At 44.5% G+C, this 19,863-nt stretch overlaps 1 protein-coding gene across 5 annotated transcripts in view; it reads right to left on the minus strand.

Moving 5' to 3' along the window:
* Window positions 1-9,267, minus strand: part of BEND7 (BEN domain containing 7) — a 47,647-nt gene extending 38,380 nt beyond the window's left edge. For 3 of the 5 annotated variants that reach the window (XM_076355535.1, XM_076355361.1, XM_076355274.1), the window contains exons 1-2: window positions 9,042-9,267; window positions 5,132-5,215 (exon numbers count right to left, since the gene is read on the minus strand). In XM_076355535.1, the coding sequence (XP_076211650.1) occupies window positions 5,132-5,215; window positions 9,042-9,102 (145 nt within the window). In that variant the 5' untranslated portion in view covers window positions 9,103-9,267. Of the gene's footprint in view, window positions 1-5,131; window positions 5,216-8,531; window positions 8,688-9,041 lie in introns of all 5 variants that reach the window. The other 2 variants (XM_076355627.1, XM_076355449.1) reach the window with 2 other exon arrangements.
* Window positions 9,268-19,863: the final 10,596 nt, after the last annotated feature.

A 19,863-nucleotide genomic window follows, 5' to 3' on the forward strand; every position in this document is an offset into this window, starting at 1 on the left:
TAGACACCACTTGAATGCTGCCCTTCCTGGAAGAGGGCCAGCAAAACTCGGCTGCTGTGTTTGAAGATTTTGTAAGGGTGAATTCAGAGCAGTTCAAGGAATCGGGAGCCACGTGCACGCGTGGCACATGTCTCCGGTGCACAGCCAGGCAGAACTCACCAAAACACCTTTTTGAATGTTACATGGTATTCAAGCATTTCTTTAAAGGACAGCTATCCTAGAAGGGAGCAAAGCATCCCTTCTCAACAAAAACAATACCCACACCAAACCGTAACTTTCAAAACTCAAGATATTTTTGCCACTGTCATCTTGTACCGCAAGTGGTCCTGAAATACAAAATTGTGAAGGTCAGCATTGGGAAAATAGAGGAGCCATGTGCATGATTCCTCATCGGAGCAAAGGTTTCTTAAATCACATGGAAAGTTGTTGTGACTGCTCTGCGGATAATTTAAATCGGGCATCTGTGTAGCTAAATTGATGGGGTAAGCACGCATTTCTCAAATATGCGATCCCCAGACTTTGCTGGCATATAAGAACCTATATTGAACAAGTAACACAGGCAACAACACGCTTCGCAAATTAAAAACCTAAATCCCAAGTCAGCAGGGAGAGCAGTGGTCACGAACAATGTCAGAGGGTCACGCAAGCAACGTGAGTTATGAGCCGGGGACTTTGACTACCCTAAGCTAACGTACAGGGACATTTAAGCTGTCTTAGTTGAGGCATCTTAGCAGTGCTCTAAAATGTCATTTAAAAGCACTTACCTATGTTCATGTCACCACACAAAGCACTAAGATTATACCTGCAGGAAAACTGGAACGACCTCAAATTAAGACCCCCCTACTCCCAAACCAAGCATGGAATTACACGGGTTGATTGACACCCCTGCCTACGACGAGACACAGACAGTTAATAAGCATCACAAACACTAACGTAAGCAAAGCAATTTGCAGAATCAAAACCAGGATCAGACCGTTCAGGATTTGCGGGGTTGTTTCTCTGGAAGCTGGATCAGCCTAGGTGGCCGGGCCACCACCACCACAAAATAACTCTTTTGAAGAGTTTGGTGAAACAGTTTCAAAACACCCAACAGGAGCAGATACAGAAGCATAAGTTACACACTTTCATGCCACACTGCAACAGCTAAATCACTCAGGAAAGGGCAAGTGAGCAACTGTTCCACAAATGTGTATATTAATGGGGTCAAATAATTAAAAAAAAATAACAGATATGCAACAGCTTCCCCCAGTTCTTGGAAATATCCCAGGTCAAGATCACGCTTCAGCCCCGAAGGGAAATGCTTTATGAAGTCAGATCATTGGAGAACACAGATATACAAAATAAACTTTTACGCAGTCTTAATTACAGAAGCTACTATTGCAACAATCAATATAATTCTATTAAAAGTAACAAGTAACTTCACAGACTTGTGTTAAGTCAACTTTTTCTCTGTGAATAAATTGCAAAGGATATTACTTCTGGGACAGAATAAATTCTTGAAATTAGTAACTTATGCATCGCTCCCCTGCTCCAAGAACACATTATTTATTTTTACCATGACATAGCGAAGTTATTAATCTGCTGCCTTCCATTTCAACAATGCGAAATGCTGTAAAATGCAGAGACACCTGCATTACAGTACATTTCAGTTCCACTTTATATCAGTCATAAACATCTCTGTTTTGGACATCTCTTCAAAACAAATGCTCCAAGCACACTGTGCATAGCATTCGATTTTATGAAACTATAAAAGTTCTTCACTGTTAATTACACAGACAAATGTCTCATCACACATTTGGTTACCAGGATAATATAATTAGTTTTCTACATTAACCTTTCAAACATAGAGCCTGAATTTCAAGTTGAAAGCATTGTAAAAACACTCAGTCTGGAGGTATATTATATTTCCGCTTTTTTTGTGATGATAATAAAATATTAAGACTGAAAAAAACCCAATGTGGTATATGCAAAAGATATTTGTTTACAGACAAGCTAGGTTTAACCAGCCTTGTCCACAAGATATGGTTGTACAGTCCCCTCATGGGCTTGTCCAAGTCTGGGCTAGAAGCCCTGTGACAGAAGGTTTATGCTGATAACTGGTAAAAGCTGAAGTCACGTCTGTCTTAAATCTTGTCCATATTCAAGGTTTAAGCACTTCATTTCGGGCTGCCTCCTCTTCAGGTCGAGCAGTCTCTCCTGGTATCAGATAACTAATCCCTTTCCCTCAAAACAAAAGAGATGCCAGTCCTCACCTGCAAAATGCAGTAGTGATATTTCCCCCCCGAATTTTGCAAACTCCTCCACTGCATCACGTAAGCAACCTTCCTAAGCCTACCAAGATCCATCCAAAAAGCAGTTGGGTTTTACACCATCGCAACCATCAGAGGCCACATCCAGTACCATGTTCGTCTAATTGTGCTGAAGCTTCCTGCAATTTGCAGCCTACGTTTACACAAAGCCACATTTTGCCCATCTGTGCTGGTGCAAAAAAGACCATCTAGGTTCAACAGGTCTTTCCAGACATTTGATCCTTAATTCATCTGCATGTTAAACAAACTGGATTCTTCTGATTTACTCATTTACCCTAGAAGCTCCCTCCTTCTCGACAGTGCACCTCTTCAGTTTGAGTTCACTGTTCTCAACTGTGCGACCAAAACATACGCCCATCCTCTTCCAGATAAAGCTTCACTCATTCATAAAATGGCATTAACATTTCACCTTTTCCAAAGGTAATAGTTTCAATGACGTATCTTAGCATCCATTCACATACTAAAGGCTGCATCACATTGAGGTTTCAACAGCTGATCCCATGGATCAGTTAAAACATCTAAATTGGAGAACAAACTTGACTCTAAACCATCAAGTTGGAGTGGACATCCTTCTGGGATGAATTTTGGCATAAAACAGTGAAATCAAGTGAAGTAGCGATTATACCCTGAGACTCCTTATTAGTGGACAGGACGCCGAGCTGGGGAAAGTGTTGTGATCCCACCATCCCTGAAGCACAATGAAAAATTACTCCGTGCATGTGAATTTTTTTTAAAGGAAAGCTGGAATGCCGAACGCCACTCATCCCAGATCCCTGCCAAAAGGTGGAAGCTCAGATTTTGAGTGCTTTCAGTTGAGTTCAGTCCCTGACACTGCTCTCCCTACATCTCAGATCAGTGCCTGTGTCACCAGGAACCTGGATAGAAGTGGACACCAAAGTAACCTATTGAAAATAAAGTGGAGAAGGTTATGTGAGCTCTGAGTAACTTACTGAATTGAACCCAACCCCCAAGGGGGAAAAAAAAAAAAAAAGCCTAGTCTACAAATCTTGCATGGACATATGTCAGTCTTGTCAAAACCAACATGCTTTGAGGAAATCTGAAAGTTGGACATTCAGGACATCACCAGGAAATAGCACCTTTTTCTTTTCATAGCAACTGAAGGTGGGCTCCCAGGGCTGCAACTCTGTGCTTCAGTACCTGATAAGGAAGATCCTTGATAGGACTCACATTCTTAAAGGTTAAATTCTGACCGGCTCTTGAAATAGCTGAACTTTAGGCACTTAAATGCCAGAGCACATTCAGTCTCAATGAAAACCTGGGCATACTCAAAAAAACCCCAAAACAAACCCAAAGACAACACAGCCAAACCAAAATCAAAATCAATTGGTCTGACTCATGGCACAGATGTCAAAGCACAGACTCCTTCACATTCTTAGAAGCATCCTGGCTTAAGCAACCAGATGCCTAACTCCTGCCAAAGCTTTATCATGATTTAGAGTTGGAAGAGAAAGCATTCAAAGTAAACCTCTGGTGGAGCTCACTCCATCAGGTTTATCAGACTTCACCAAAAGTGCTTACAGAACACGAAAACCAAACACAAAGCACAGCAGCCACCTTCGCTTCTCCCTGGAAATGGGTGTAGGAAGGAAATATTTGCTCAAAATCCTAATGGCGAGAAGCTGAGAAGGGAATTTAATGCAGCTCTCACCCATGTGTAAATATTCCAACCATCAGAAGATTCCACACTGCCCAAGACGTCCTCCTTTTCTCTCCCATCTGCTGCTGACCTCTAGAAGAGGATGTGGCACTATAAACCAAGGGGACAAAGGCATTTCACGTGCAGATTGACTTCAGGTGCTGATTCACACACTCAGGACCAATGCTTCCTGCTGGATCCAGGGGGCAACATGCACACACTACAGAAACCTTAAATCACCCTACAAAAATGTTTAGGCTTCTGGTGCAGTTAAGAAAAGGCAGACACCTCCACGTTTCTTGCTGCAGAGGCACCTGCTTTCTCCAAAGCCTGAGCGAGGTGTCCAAGAGCTTGCTTTATACAGCAAGAGTCATTATTGTAGCTCAAAAATCTGGCCCTTACTCCTCTGAGTTTGGCCTGCCAAATTTTTGCCAAGAGGTACAGTACTCAGGTGAGGTCCTAGATATGACAGGAGGGGGCTGGAAGCAGGAAAGGAAGAAGCATTCTGCAGCTGAGGAGTTATGCGGGACAAAAAGCACACAGACAGGAAAGATAAAGGTTGACTGATAACCAATCCTATCATGCCGTAGTATATAACATGCTGCAGACTCTATATTGCTTCTCCGTTTTCTTTACACATTTTTAACTGTTGATTTAATTTAATTTTGCCATGGCAGGATTAGCAGGCAGGCTACAGAGGTGAAAGGACATTACATTAAGACAGCACATTAATCCTGTATCCCACCCAAGGCAGAAGCAAAACCAAACAAATAGCAGCTTCCTGGAAATTGAATTTCTGTTATCCAGATGTCAAAGATGTAATACCCCAATTACACAAACTATTGCCAGTGAAGCATGCCAGCGAATATGCAATGTAAATGGGGTGAGCACAGAGCTGCAAAACTGCAGAGTCAGCATCTGGCTCTCTGAGTGAGTGATAATTAGCACTGTGTGTAGACACTAATAAACATTTATGTCTGAAATTACAACTTTTAGCACTGTTAATAAAGGATATATTGGCAATTCGTAGAATAAAAGGGTCTTGAAAAGAACGTCATATTAAACAATGGCAGGCGCTTCCTGCGCTTGCACAGAGATTTTTTTCCTCCCTAATTGCAAATGGCCACGCTATGTTGCTTGGAAATTAATCAACACAAGCACATACCTAAAAAAACTGGTTGTGTTTCTTTGGTCTCCCCATTAACATCATTGCTGTAGTCAGAGATCTTATATATCTCATGATGGTAATCTGGAATGAAAAACGATAAAAAAAATTAGAACTCAAGCGATCTGGAAAAAATGAACACTGAACACATTGCTACAGTTTTACTACATAATTTATCAATATATCTGCAGTTTATTCCACGTACATCAAATTAACCACAGAAAATGTGCTCTGTATCAGCACCTCCTAAAAAAAAACCAACTTTGCTCACACTGGAGAGACTCAGCTCAAATATTTCACAGATTTTAGGGAATAGCTACGCCTGCCCTAAATTACTGTGTTCATTTTCACAGCAAATTATCCCACCAGATGCCAATTATCTGGCTTCTTGCTTTACAGATGGAAAGCAGATTTATAATGAAAACTTTACCTTCCCAGAGACCAAGAGAAACTTTCAAACTTCACCTCAATCAGAAAATCAGCAACGTACATTAGGGCTACATCGTTCAGTTATACTGACTCATCTTGGTGTCACTGGCCTCTGAATTCTGCAGAAAGGAGGATCAGGGACACCTTAGGATATTCACCTATAGAAACTAGTGTCTGTGATGACCCTAAGAATAAACCTTAGCATCTCATATTCAGAGATGTTACAGGATAAAAAAAAAAAATTCACCATTGAATTTCTATTTCAAATAAAAGAATATTTTGCTGTGAAGGTGTCTGCTGTAATCCCAGGCAGGTGTTCAGTAAAACCAGAGCATTGTTTACCTGTGTGTACAGAGAGAATAGTAAATCCAAGAAGAAAAAAAAAAAAAGGTCTAAAGGCAGCTCTCCTGGATGCTATTTCTGACTCTGCTACCGGCACACACTTTGTCCTTCGGCAAATTGCTCAAGACTGAACAATATATTCAGTGTCTTGAAACAGCCACCTCCCCACCTAACTCCTTTAACGCCCTCCCAGTTTCCAACCATCTCAGCTACTCACTCCGTAAGCTGATTTTTATGTTTACCTGCCTCACAAAAAACGAGGTAGAGATTAACTCACAGAAGAGCACTTTGGGGGATTCACTTAAAAGGCACAACGGAAACGGAGGGCAGCATAAGCAGCTCCTCCTCCGGCGAGCCGCACACCTGCACCGCTGACAAAACAGCTACAGGATCGGAAAGGTCTCCGAGAAGCCAAACTTTTTTATTATGTGCTGATTATTTGTACAGCACGACTGTCTCGAGAGCACAAGAGGACGAACAACGCAATGAGTAAACCAGAATCGAGCCCAACGCAGCGACGCAAAAGAAAGAAAAGGGCCTGGAAAGAAAATGAGGGGAAAAAACACAACAGGGAGTTGGAGGGGTCAGCGACGAGGTGCTACGCAAAGGGTGGCTCTGCCTAACGAGCACGCCCAGCAAGTGAAACGGGTAAAGGTGAAGTCTGAGATATGATATCAAGGAAGTAAAGGCTCCTTTCATAAGGCTAAAACTACGGGATTTATGCCAACTGCCTTCCGTGGTCATTAGCTGTCCTGTTGAGGAGGGGGAGTGATGGAGCGGCCTGGTGGGCACCTGGTGGCCAGCCGAGGTCAACCCACCACACTGCATTTTCATCCTCTCAAGGGTGTCCAAGATCTGCTAGGAGTGAGTACTACGAATTAAATGACTTACAGACTCACGGTCCTTAGATATATAGATTACATGTGGTTTCTTCTCTAGCACTTCCCTCCATACATCCAGCTGGTCACAATATTCTTCTGATCTACAGCTGCTGCATTAAGTCACCACATTTCACCCCAGAGGCGGCTGCATTTTAGTGCGGGAATGGATTTCCTCTCGATCTGGTCATTATTGATCACCTCGATAAGGTGCTCTGAAGTTTTTTTTGGGACAGAATAAGCACTGTACAGGCATACATCGTTACAGATGGTGTGTTACCAAGGAATCGACAGAGCATACCCTTTTCTCTTTGGTTTCCTTCTTCTGCCTCGGATGTCACAGTCCAGGCGCTGCGAAATCCATATCAATTTCACAACAGTAAACACTAAACTGTGACATTACGGAATGACTCCAGCAAGAGGCAAAGGCCAATTACAAGAGACAACTATTTCTACATAATTATCTTTCTAATCAACTGTGATAGAAAAAGAGTATGCCAGTGCAGACTCACATGCAAAATGTGATTTTTATCTCCTCCATTCTCAAAGTACAAAGATATAATTTTCTCTCTAGGATGTGTTTTTAGTGTAGTTTTCTATTTGACTTTCCACTGCCAAAAAGACACCCCAGGTAAAATAAGAATTACTAATAATGTACCATCATAAATGAATTTACGTATTAAAACAAAATTTAATAGATTGGCTTATATATTGAGGCATATCTAAACCTGTAACGAGTGGCAACTGAGAACTGGCAAAACAGTCATCTATTTCTGATAGCGCACATATTCTTTTTACAGCTCCATTAGGACAGAAATAAAACCACGTCTTCAATTTCAGTTTTGCTTTTCCGCATGTTTCACTTTCACCCCCCCAGGCTCCAGCCCAGTCCTGCACTAAGTCTGCCTCCGAGTCGGGAGCATGTTCGATATCAAAACCCCACAAACCTGTTCTCCGTAGAAATTAAACCCTCCATAGGTTTGCTAATGCATACAGACCTCCAGTACATTTCAGACAAGTCTGACGGGTCATTGCCCCTCTAGTTTTTAACGGGGAGTATGTGTGATGCTCCAGACCCCCCTACAATGATACAGCAGTCATTATTTACTATTCCTACCAAGTGAGTTTATTTCCATCCTTAAATTTCTTCGCATCCAACGTGATTTTGCTGAGCGCCTGCAAAGACATTGCTCTTCAGACAGCAAGTCTTGACACTCGCGTGTGTGTGTCCCCTTCCCCAAGTGTGACATTACACCCAAGCAGTCACCTGCCTTGAACTTGGCATGCAGGAGACACACGGCGTTTCATGGAGATTTTCCCGTCCAATACTTGGAAACACAAAAGGAAAAAAGATCTTAAGTCAAATCCATCAGGGCAAAAAGATCTCATCGGCTGGAGAAGGGATAAAGCCCCAACCAAAATAAATCCCTGCGGCTGGGAAGTCCACCTGTTAAAATGCCTACCAGTGCCTGTATCTTTTTTTTTTTTTAAATTAAAAAAAAACCCCAAGACTGAAACACAGAGCTGTGCTTCTTCCCCGACATGAATCCAAATATTTCTCCCCGCGATTGCTCTTAAAATATCCTCTTTTCCAAAAGCAAACACACCCCGAGCGAACAAGTTACATGCCAGCCGCTCTCCCCTGCCCACGTACAATTAATTAGCTGCGTGGATTTTTAATAAAGCAACCTCTATTCGGCTTTTCTTTGAAATACGTGGATGTACGCAGTCAGGGGGAGGAAAAAACCTACCCAAAACACAATAAATCCACAGGAGTTGAATACTAGAAGGTCCGTTGCTGCTCAAGTGTCATTATTTTTTGCTCGCTTCCCGATTTTACCTTTTCTCCCCCCCAAAGCAGGATTTACCATGAAACATGATCCAACTTTATTTTGTGCAAGACCTGCCTGGAAAAAAAAAAAAACAAAACAAAACACGTCCACCTTTCTGGCGTGGTTTTGGGGGGTTTTGTTTTTGAAACAGCACCTAACACGCATGCAAAAAATAATTGAAAAAAAGAGGAAAGCGGGGTTTAAAAAAAAATTATAAAACGCGTGCTGTGGTTTCGGGGAGTTCAACCACAGGATTGCGGAGTTAAATAACAGATACGGGGGGAGAGAGGCGGCACGGGGGAGCGGGAGCACTGGCGTTTCGTAACGCCCCGCTCCCCCCGGCCCCGCCGGTGCAAAAGTCCGGGCTGCCCCCGGCGAGGGAACAAAGCCCGGGCCGCCCCCGCCGCCCCCCGGCCGCCGCCGCCTTACCTTCGTTGATCAGTTTAAAGCTTTGGGATTTCCTGCTTCTCTTCCTCTGGGTGAACTCCATGGTGCGGGCAGGAAGGAGCGGGGCGGCCACCCGGCGGTGGCGGTGGCAGGACCAAGGTCCGTCTCTTTAATCAGCAAAACACGCGGGGGTTGGGAGACGGCGGCTCCGGCGGTGAATAAAGGGATCCGGGACAAGTTGGCTCCCGTCCTCCCCCCCCCCCTCCCCGTACCTCCCGCCCCAAACTTTGAGGGAAAGCGGGGTGCGGCGGGGGGAGCCCGCGGGGGCGATGCCGGGCAGCGCCGCCGCCGCCTTCCCCCCCGCCGGCTGCGCGGCCGCGGCCCGGCGGCGAAGGGCGGCCCGCAATGGCTCGCCGCCGGCTCCGGGACCCCGGTGCCACCTGCTGGGGGAAGGCGGCGCGCAGCCCGGCGCGCCCCGCGGCGGTTCCGCCACCCCCGGCCGTAAGCCGCCACCCCGAGGCCGGCCCGTCGCCACACGACACGCCGGGGAAGGCGGCCGGCGCCGCCGGGCCCCGCCGCGGGGGCGGCGGAGAGGGGGGCTGGAGGGAGAGGGGCTGAGAGGGCAGCGCCATTTTGTGTCCCCCCCTCCCGCCGCCTCCGCCCCCCCCGCCCCCCCCTCACGGGCACTTGCGTGCTCCCCCTGCCGTGCCCCGCCGCCGCCACAGGTTCCCCTTCCCGACCCCGGGAAGGCGCTGCGGCCCCGCGGATCCCCGGCGGGCAGGGGCTGCCCGGCCGTGAGGCAGCGGCGGCCTCTCGGCGCGGCCTTGCGCCGCCGCCCGGCGCTCGGGGCCGCTCCGCTGCCCGCGGGCCCCGTCGGCGGCGGTGGGCTCCCTGAGGGGCCGGGCGGGGGGGGGGGACTCTTCGTGTTTAGCGGGACCGGAGACGTTCCCGGGCTAAGGTCCGACGGGGATGGGGTTGAACTTGGCGCTGGTAGGGCCGCGGCGTGCGGAAAGTGGGCAAAACCCAGAAACGGGGCTTGGCTGAGGCTAACAGCTGCTTACTACCGTGTTCTACAGTAATTATCGCAACGATGTGCCCACTTGTATCGTGGACCAAGGCCTGGAGGAGCACGCTGAACCGCCGGCCGGGCCAAAGGATGCCAAGTTTTGCCCGCATTAGTTAAACGTGGCTTGTCGTAGTACGAGGAAGAGAGTCTCGGTCCTCCGGAGGAGTGAGGTTTAGCGTGTATGGCGACCCTCCGATGGTCACCAGGAGGTCACCGTGGCCATACGGATGGCCCAAACACAGCTGAAATCAGTGCTCTTATTCACCGCTTGATGCTTTCAGCCATACTTCCAGTTCACTTACTGTGCTAAATTAGTTTCTGGTGTAGTGGTTTTTTTACAGTCAAGACTGCTTTTGCCTAAATTAGTTTGTGTACCTTTTTTTACAGTGCTTTTGCCTGTTGCCTTTAGAGGAAGGACCCAGACTTTTACAGTTATGACTACCGATAACTGAAAACACAGCTCCTGATCATCATCTTGTGTTTTAAGTGTAGTCAGGCTGTGTTATGACAAGGAGAAGAGTATGTGATACTTGCATACGCCTACTCAAACAGATGCAAATGCAGATCTTCCCTTGGTCTCATCAGAGTACCCAGGAGAATCCCATTGGCTCCAGTAATACTGACTGACCCTATCACTTGGAATAATGAAATAAAATTAGTAAGAGGAAAGCAAATTCAATATTAACAATAGTGATTTGTATCCTAACTGTGAGCGTAGACAAAGTCAGACCTGAATTTTCTAGTGCAAGGTGCTGTCCAAACATTGTGCAGACAGTATACCCAGTTCCAAAAAAGCAAAATCAGGAAACAGGCTTAATGGTGAAGCAATATCAGAAAATATGCCTAATGGTAAAATTTATTAGACTCTGGAAAATTAAACTCATGAGGGAGGTTATGGAAACCTCACAGATTGGGTAAGGGTGTAATTTTCTATTAAATTGCTAAGTGGAAAATCCCAGAGGCAATCAATATGCTACTTTTGGAATTTTCCTAAACTTCGCTGTAAGACTTTGTGAAAGGAAACTGGGCTAACGTACTATTTAAAATCCTGCATTATATATTTTTGGGAGGATGCTGAAGCAGCAAAGGTAGATGGATGTCATATGCTGTTTGCTAAATTGTGTGGGTCCAATTAATCTCTGGTGCAGCGCAGTGAAGTCAGGTCTGAAATGCAGCAGCAGCGTGCCTAAATTTTGTGTACGAAAAGAGTGTTTTCTCTTTTTTTTTTCCCCCTCCCCAAACAGTCTGCTGATTCCTGTCTGCTTACTTTATTTACAAGACTTATAGCACTGCTGAAACTGTTGTGTTTGACTCTCATCCTTCCTGGGACAATAGGAGAATTTTTATAAAGCATAAGGCCTTCATTTACTGTTCAACTCACATGGTAGGCTTTATCCTGCATTTGCCAAAGGAATGTGCTACAAAAATAAAAAGGTCTTTTCTGTTTTTCTCCGTTACACAATTTTGTGAAACATTTCGGGGTATAATTTATGAAAAAGCGATGGCAGTATTTTATCAACTGCTCTTTTTCTCCTTTTAGTTCTTCCTTCTCTGTGTCGGATTTTTTTGCTTAAAGGGACACTCATGATTCGAAATGACATTTCAGTCTGAACGCTGCACACTGCAGTTTCAAGTAACGCTTTATGAGAGTTAGCGCATCCCCTTTTTATTAGTATTTCTCATTTAGCTTCTTGCGAATTCAAGAAATTAGCTCTTTTCTACATGCAGAATAAGCCTCATCCTGCAAGCAAACCTAATTACGGTTACTCAGATGAGTAAATCTTGCAATTTTCATTTATGAAAGTATTAGCCAGTTTGGATATCCTGTCATCTCATCTGCATAAAAGTGAATTAAAAACTAGGACAAGGTGACTTTAGGTCAAAGTCTTCTAGTTATCCATACAACACGTTGGCAGATCTGGTAGCTGAAAACCAAGCTTTCTGTCCTGTACTGCTAATGTTTCTCAGCCGTGACTTAGAAAAAGCTACTTCCACTCAAAGGCTCCTGCGTACAGTAAGTTGTGAGCCTGTTGTGGGGCGTTTTGGGGTGGGTATCCTACAACTGGACTCGGACCATCTGCTCATTTGTCACGGGCCACCATCGCATTATTCTAGCTGGAGAAACCCGGAGATGAAAGTCGTCTTTATTCCATGAGAATGGCTGCCTTGTGTCACCCTAGATAGTCGCCGGCTGCATCGCTGTGGCAGCCAAGTGACTTAGGATAAAGTGCACGGGCTCCGAGGGGCAGTCAGCTTTTAATTTCATCTTTTATTTCAGTTAATGTCTCAGTACGGGATTGTTATTATTACACATTAAGAACCCACAGTTCCTTTTTTCTGGTGAAAACATGGAAAATTCAGAGCATTTTGTATATATTCATGAATAGTCACAAAGTATTTCCTCAATCAAACCATTAATTGAGTAATGTGTTTTTCAAAATGCCATGAAATTAGCCAACTAAATAGGGGCTTTATCTTGCAACATGTTCAAAGTCAGTACGATTATCCCTGCCTATTTCCTAGTTACCATTTTATTACGCTGCAAGTTACTTTCAAGATATCCCCTCCCCATTCTAACTGATACTAATTTTCCCAACAATTTTCCGGTGTGTAAAATGCTTTTTTTTTTCATTTCAGATACTAGCTCATGAGCTAACCAATTAAATGTAATTAATCTAGTAATACATCAGTATTAACAGCAGCAGTGCTCTTCAGATCAGGATGTCCCAGACTTTTTCTTTGCTTCCAGGCTCACAGGTGTGTCCAGTTAATTACAAAGTTTTGATTATTATTCAGAAAGTAGGATGGTGTAGGACAAAGAAGACTGAAGAATCCTAGAGCTGAGGAGAATTATATGGGTGTACTAAGGGCTCCTTCAGCTTTGCAGTTGGAAAAATCATACTGGAAAAAGTCTTACAAACTCGATGATTTGATCTGAGGCTTTAAGTCTAATATCAAGGAATCCATGTGAGGCCGGCTGAAGTACGAAGAGGCTGCCGACTGTCATATTAATAGCGCCATGATTACTACTCGTCTTGGAGCCTGAAGAAGTTCAGTGCGGTATTAGGAAGCAGGAGAAGGGTGAAGAGGTAAATTAGAGATCAGGAGCTGCATAGGTGACAGGTTAATAGGTTAGCTATTTTGATTAGTTATGTGTAATGAATGTCGTTGAGGATTTTATTTGAGGATTTTATAAACTGTGGTGGCATTTTTCCCTTGCAGGTTTCCAGTGATGTTTTTGTGGTCCTACAAAATAGGTAGGCAGTACTTTTTCTCGGCTCCCAACTTGACAATAGGTCACGTTGATGCTGTGCTGTCTTACTACAAACCTTCCCTTTCGGGAGGCTTTCATGTTGGCATATCTGAGGACTGGGTCATTACAGAGGTAGGTTTCTGGATGTCCTGAAGAAGTCTGAAGCTAGGAGTGCAGTTTAACTTGTTTTCTGATCCCCCTTAAGTTTTTCCTGTACCATTTCGGTTACAGTACTCGACATCTTATTATGTCTCTCTCCTTACTCTCTTTTTCCTTCAGGACACTATTTTGAAATAGCTTCTTGTCCATTCTGCTGCTTGTTAATTTCCTCATATAAATTTAAAAGAAAAAACTACAGGACTGTCGTGGTTTGACTCCAGTCGGCAACCAAGCACCACACAGCCGCTTGCTCACCCTCCCCCCGGGTGGGATGGGGGAGAGAATCGGAAGAGCAAAAGTAAGAAAACTCGTGGGTTGAGATAAGAACAGTTTAATACTTGAAATAATAGAATAATAGTAATAATAATGATAATAATAATAATAATAATAAAAAAGTAATGGAAAGTAAAACAATGAGAGAGAGAGAGAGAGAGAGAGAGAAACAAAAAAAAACAGGGAAAGGGAAAAAAAAACAAGTGATGCAACTGCTCACCACCTGCCGACTGATGCCCAGCCAGTCCCCGAGCAGTGATTGCTGCTCCCCAGCCAACTCCCCCCAGTTTATATGCTGAGCATGACGTCACACGGTATGGAATGTCCCTTTGGCCAGTTTGGGTCAGCCGTCATGGCTGTGCCCCCTCCCAGCTCTTGTGCACCTCCTCGCTGGCAGAGTATGGGAAGCTGAAAAGTCCTTGACTTAGTATAAACACTGCTTAGCAACAACTAAAACATCGGTGTGTTATCAACATTATTCTCATCCTAAATCCAAAACACAGCACTGTACCAGCTACTAGGAAGGAAATTAACTCTATCCCAGCCGAAACCAGGACAAGGATGGAACAATGTTTTCATCTGTTTGCCAGCTCGGGGAGACCAAAACATTCCAGAACTGTCTCAACAATAAAGAATATAACTGAATCTATGTACAAAGTGTTCTTTGTGTGTGCGGTTACAAACCCTCTGTATATTTCTGTATCAGAATGCAAACCCCATTTTGACTGTAAGGCTGGGCTTTTCCTCCCCTTGGTCATTTTATGTGTAGCTTGGACTAAGACTGCAAGGAAGGGCAGTATAGTCTAACAGTCAAAGTTTGATGGTCATCCACTCTGATCAAATACTTGTAGGATAGTTGGATATTAAGGTATTAACTCTTCCCTAGGACAAACCAGTTTTTGGATTTCAGTTCTGGGAGGAGTGGGTGGGGAGACCGAGGAGTCTAAGCAACAGATGTGGTTGGAGGATAAAGAAGAAAAGGTGTCAACAATGCTTTTATGAAAGCTAACGTGGAAGAGTAAAAAAAGTCTGCCCGCATACGTGCATGTCCCGTGCTTCTCTGCAACATGGAGAAATCATAAGTTGCAAAAACTTTGCCCTGCCTCCCACTTACAACCCAAGATGCTTCAAGGGAACTGAGGGCAATGTGACTAGGGCTCGTTATTTTGCCTAGAACTTTGGGTTTTTGTGCTATATAGTAATATAGTAATAGTGCTTAGAAATCTTAGTCTGGATGTGTCTTTGCATCACTACCACCTCTGTCTAAAGAGATGAAGTGTAAAGCCAGGCTGGCATTCTAGGGAAGGGCATGTTTGAGGTTTGGGTAGTTCAGGAGTCGATGTTAATCATGGTAGCCCAAGCACAGCTAGGGTAAGCGGTCCCATTTCTGATGAACGCTACAGGCACAAATTGTGGCAAGCTCAGCTCAGGGTCCAGCAGCCCAGTGAGTCCCCTGCTAAGATGAGTTCAAAGAGGGTTATGCTACTAATCCTACCTACATTTTTGTGTCAGTGTGCTTCAGTCACAGCAGCTGAAGGCAGATGTAAGAGTGCAGCCATGGAAAGAGTCAATCACTGGAGCTACGGACAGAAAATGAATGCAGAATCAGCTGCAGGAACAATAGCATTTAGCAAGGTTAGACAGCTCCTTGAGGCTGCGGGATGAAGGAGCCCAGACAACAGCCATCCTCCTTTAAGTCCTGACTGAGACTGATGTGGGGACATTATGCTGTGCCTCCCCAGCCCAGCCTTCTTGCTGTTTCCAGCTTGCCACAGAGAGCTGCTCTGTGTGTCTCGATTCTGCCTTGATCCTCTTCCGTTTCTCCTGCCACACATTAGTAAATGCACTTGCACTAAAATCAATGGGGGTTTGAAAACTAAAAGTAATGTGTGCTTTGGTATGCTACTAATCCACTTATTTGGATCCTCTTACTGCTCCTCTGGGCTGCCTTGATCCTCTCTATCAGCCCACCCAGCTGCTCTGATCTGCTCTCTAAACTTCTGCTGTGGCTATATTAGAATCACTGTCAACTCACAGGGCTGCTGCCTCAACGCCTTCAATCCCCTCTCCCAATGAGAGTCTCTCTACTAAATTATAGTCCTTGTAGCTCAGAATACTGATGCAAGCTAAAATAAATTCATGAAAAGTTGCTGCGGCTCCTACTAAGATGTTCTATTTCCCTAAATGTTTTCAAACAGTACATACATTTCAGGCTGGAGAAATAGCTTAAGACATGTTCATAACCACCTGCCTGCTTTTCAGTTTCAAAAATATGAAATTTCATTGCAAAGTACAATGTGGTTCAAAATCTACTCACACATGCACTTTTTAAAGACAGATTATGTGAATTTAATATGTGAATTTAATATCTGTGTCAGGCTGGAGACTGACAACATCTGAAAATGATGCTTTTATTCAGCAGTAAGAATATGCAGCAGCATTTTCATTAATGTGGCCCCCCCTGGATTTACCTTCAGAGATGTGTAGATATTGAAGACTCCATCACCCATTCAATCCTTGACCTCTCTGCTGAGGCAGCCAATGCACCTGAATGGGTATTTTCTCTGAGATGGACACATCCTGCAAGGATCAAACTGACAACACAGAAGTATGATCATCTAGTAAAAACTTTGAGAGATTTCTTGCCTGGGTTGAATAGAAGCTAATGAACTCAAACTTAGAAGTACAATACTTTACGCTCAACCATTTATCTTCTGTACACATAAAAATAGAACAAAACCACATGTTTTTCTGAGCTTTTCTACCATCCAGCGAGATCTATTTGGCGTTTGGGGGGAGGCCTCTGTTATGTTTATTCACCTATAATTTGAATACAGCTAAAATGTCTCAAAAACGAGGGTTGTGAAGTATAGACCTTGCTTTGGGGAAGGCTGAGGAGAGAGACAAAGGCATGGATCTAAAACTCAGTGCATGAATTTGACAAACCAGCCTGCATTTGCAGGGATTAGTCCTGTTAGTGCATTTTTCCTGGAAAGAGTTTGCTGCTTGGATATCTGTAGTGCAGACTGATGCTGAGAGTAAGTATGTTCCCTGCTTAACGTGGTTTGCCCCGTACTGCTGAAGTAGAAAGAACATCTACAGAAATATCAGCAACAACAACAAAAAAAAGCACAATCATTTTCCTGCAAGGTGTTTTGAATTCTTTAACAGTCACAAATGGCCACTGCTGTCAAAAGAGCACGGTCTCCTTAGTGACATCTTGGGACTGATTCATTAGGGGCTCTGACAACACAGTGCCATAAGCTGAGTTACCAATACTGTTTCCTGAAACAACAAAATTTTCCTCAGATATCTCCCGTGCCAGCCAGTTTGGCAATAATTAGCTGTTCTTAAATGAAAAGCTTTTTAGAAGCAATAATGAGTTTTTACACCACCTCAGTTTTACAGATAATAAAGCTGCTAGGATAGGAATTGACCTATGCATCCTTTAGACAACCTAAACAATTCAACTAAATATTCCTTTATCAAAACCAGAGGATAATTATCATTCAAACAGTTATTTCAAACATGTTTCTAAAAGCCACACTAGCCTTACTAACCAGTAACATCCATATGGAGGCATTACTTTCCTAAGCATTTTAACGGTGCATTACAGAGGTCTGTCCTGGCAGAAAGGAGCTGTAGGGGTTGACTTGCCATGAGAACTAATCAAGCGATATTTTAAAAAGCAAAACAAACCAAATTAAAATGCTACCTGCTTCTTTTACCCCTAACGATGCACGGATGTCATACCCTTTTGAAGACTTCTGTTTGTTAGGAATGCCGGGAACTTTTTTCTGCCATTCCCTCACCTGTGAGCTTTTCTCGTCTTTGCCAGTGGCTTTTGGAGACCTGTGGTGGAGTGCTACCCCCCAACTTCTTCCTCGATCTTCCCTCTGGCTGAGTGTTTCTCACTCTGTGACCTCCTGGAGATTGTGAGCTACTGTTTAGGCAGTTCTGGAAGGTAAATAAGAAATAGCAAGCCTAGTATGAGTGGCTTAAATTCACTAAACGGAGAGGATGGGCACATCCCCAATGCAAGAATTGTAGGGAAGCGCAATTTGCAAACCTTAGCAGAGGTGCTACCAGGGCTGCTTAGAACAAATTGTCGCACATATGGAGGTGACCTGTGGATGTGACAAGCTGGAGATACTTGTCAACAAACTAAGTAAACGTGAGGGCAGAGAATGGGGAACTGGATGGGTTAATCCCTTCCAAAAAGTTAAGGACTGCTTTAATAAATGAAGAAAAGAGTGAGACTGGATCACAGAATCATAGAATCATAGAATACTTTGGGTTGGAAGGGACCTCTAAAGGTCATCTAGTCCAACCCCCCTGCCGTGGGCAGGGACATCTTCAACTCGATCAGGTTGCTCAGAGCCCCGTCCAGCCTGACCTGGAATGTTTCCAGGGATGGGGCAGCCACCACCTCGCTGGGCAACCTGTGCCAGTGTCTCACCACCCTCAGCGTAAAAAATATCTTCCCTATATCTAGTCTAAGTCTTTTAATTTAAAGCCATTCCCCCTTGTCCTGTCACAACAGGCCCTGCCAAAAAGTTTGCCACCATCTTTTTTAGAAGCCCCCTTTAAGTACTGATAGGCTGCAATAAGGTCTCCCCAAAGCCTTCTCTTCTCCAGGCTGAACAACCCCAACTCTCTCAGCCTTTCTTCACAGGAGAGGTGTTCCATCCCCTGATCATCTTTGTGACCCTCCTCTGGACCCACTCCAACAGGTCCGTGTCTTTCTTATGCCGAGGGCTCCAGAGCTGGACGCAGTACTGCAGGTGGGGTCTCAGCAGAGCAGAGTAGAGGGGCAGAATCCCCTCCCTCGACCTGCTGGCCACGCTGCTTGTGATGCAGCCCAGGATACGGTTGGCCTTCTGGGCTGCGAGCGCACATTGCTGGCTCATGTGCAGCTTTTCATCCCCCAGTACCCCCAAGTCCTTCTCGGCAGGGCTGCTCTCAATCCCTTCATCCCCCATCCTGTATTGATACCGGGGGTTGTCCCGACCCAGGTGCAGGACCTTGCACTTGGCCTTGTTAAACCTCATGAGGTTCACACGGGCCCACTTCTCCAGCTTGTCCAGGTCCCTCTGGATGGCATCCCATCCCTCTGGCGTGTCAACCGCACCCCTCAGCTTGGTGTCATCTGCAAACTTGCTGAGGGTGCACTCGATCCCACTGTCTATGTCATTGATGAAGACATTCAACAGTACCAGTCCCAATACGGACCCCTGTGGGATGCCACTCGTCACCAGTCTCCATCTGGACATTGAGCTCCCTTGCCAGAAGTGGACATATTTAGTCATGGTATAAATGCAATTTTATCAAATGTCTTTTTTGTTATAGTATTTTGAAGATGAATAAAAAGAACCATGTACCTATCTGAAAAAGGTTTCCAAGAGTGATCTGTGCCCTGCATTACTTGAAATGAGTTCTTCTGCAATCTCCGTCAGCTGTAAGGCATCAGTTCTGCCTCCTGTGTGCAAGCGAAAGCATACACTGGCTGAGCTGGGGTTTTCCCCTGTTTTAATATCAAATAGAAAAGTGAAACTGGATACCCATAAAGTATTGAATACAACCTGAAAACAGCTAAATATAAACTGCATACAATGACTGAGCGCAACCAAAATCATTCTGATCAGCTTTACTACTTCGGCAAATAGATGACATCTGGGTTGTTTGAGTGAAATGATGTATTTGTGAGCTGCCTTCAATAATCTTCCTGTAAGTTGACAGTTGGCTTGCAGCAGATAAAGCTGAGCAGACACTTAATCATCAAGAAATTGGAATGAAACACCTCGTGTATGTTTTAAGCTTGTATTTCTATTACTTACAAGGCTCTTATGAATGTTCCAAGACTTTGAGTAACTTCTAGATTTCCCTTTTCAGTCTTGATTTCATATGGAATGTTGTGAAGTGAATTACTTCGAAGTAGCTTTGCGGTTAACTCTGTGGGGTTGTTCCAGAGGTCTGCGGAAACCTGGATCTAGGAAAACCACGGGTAACACTATTGCTTCCAGACCCAAACTCAGTTGCAGTGAGCTCTCAAGACTCTGCAAGTGGTTTTGGGACAGCTTAACAGCCTGGCTCGAGCCCTGACAGCAAATATA

The sequence above is a fragment of the Aptenodytes patagonicus genome, chromosome 1 (assembly GCF_965638725.1).
Source record: "Aptenodytes patagonicus chromosome 1, bAptPat1.pri.cur, whole genome shotgun sequence".
NCBI lineage: Eukaryota > Metazoa > Chordata > Aves > Sphenisciformes > Spheniscidae > Aptenodytes > Aptenodytes patagonicus.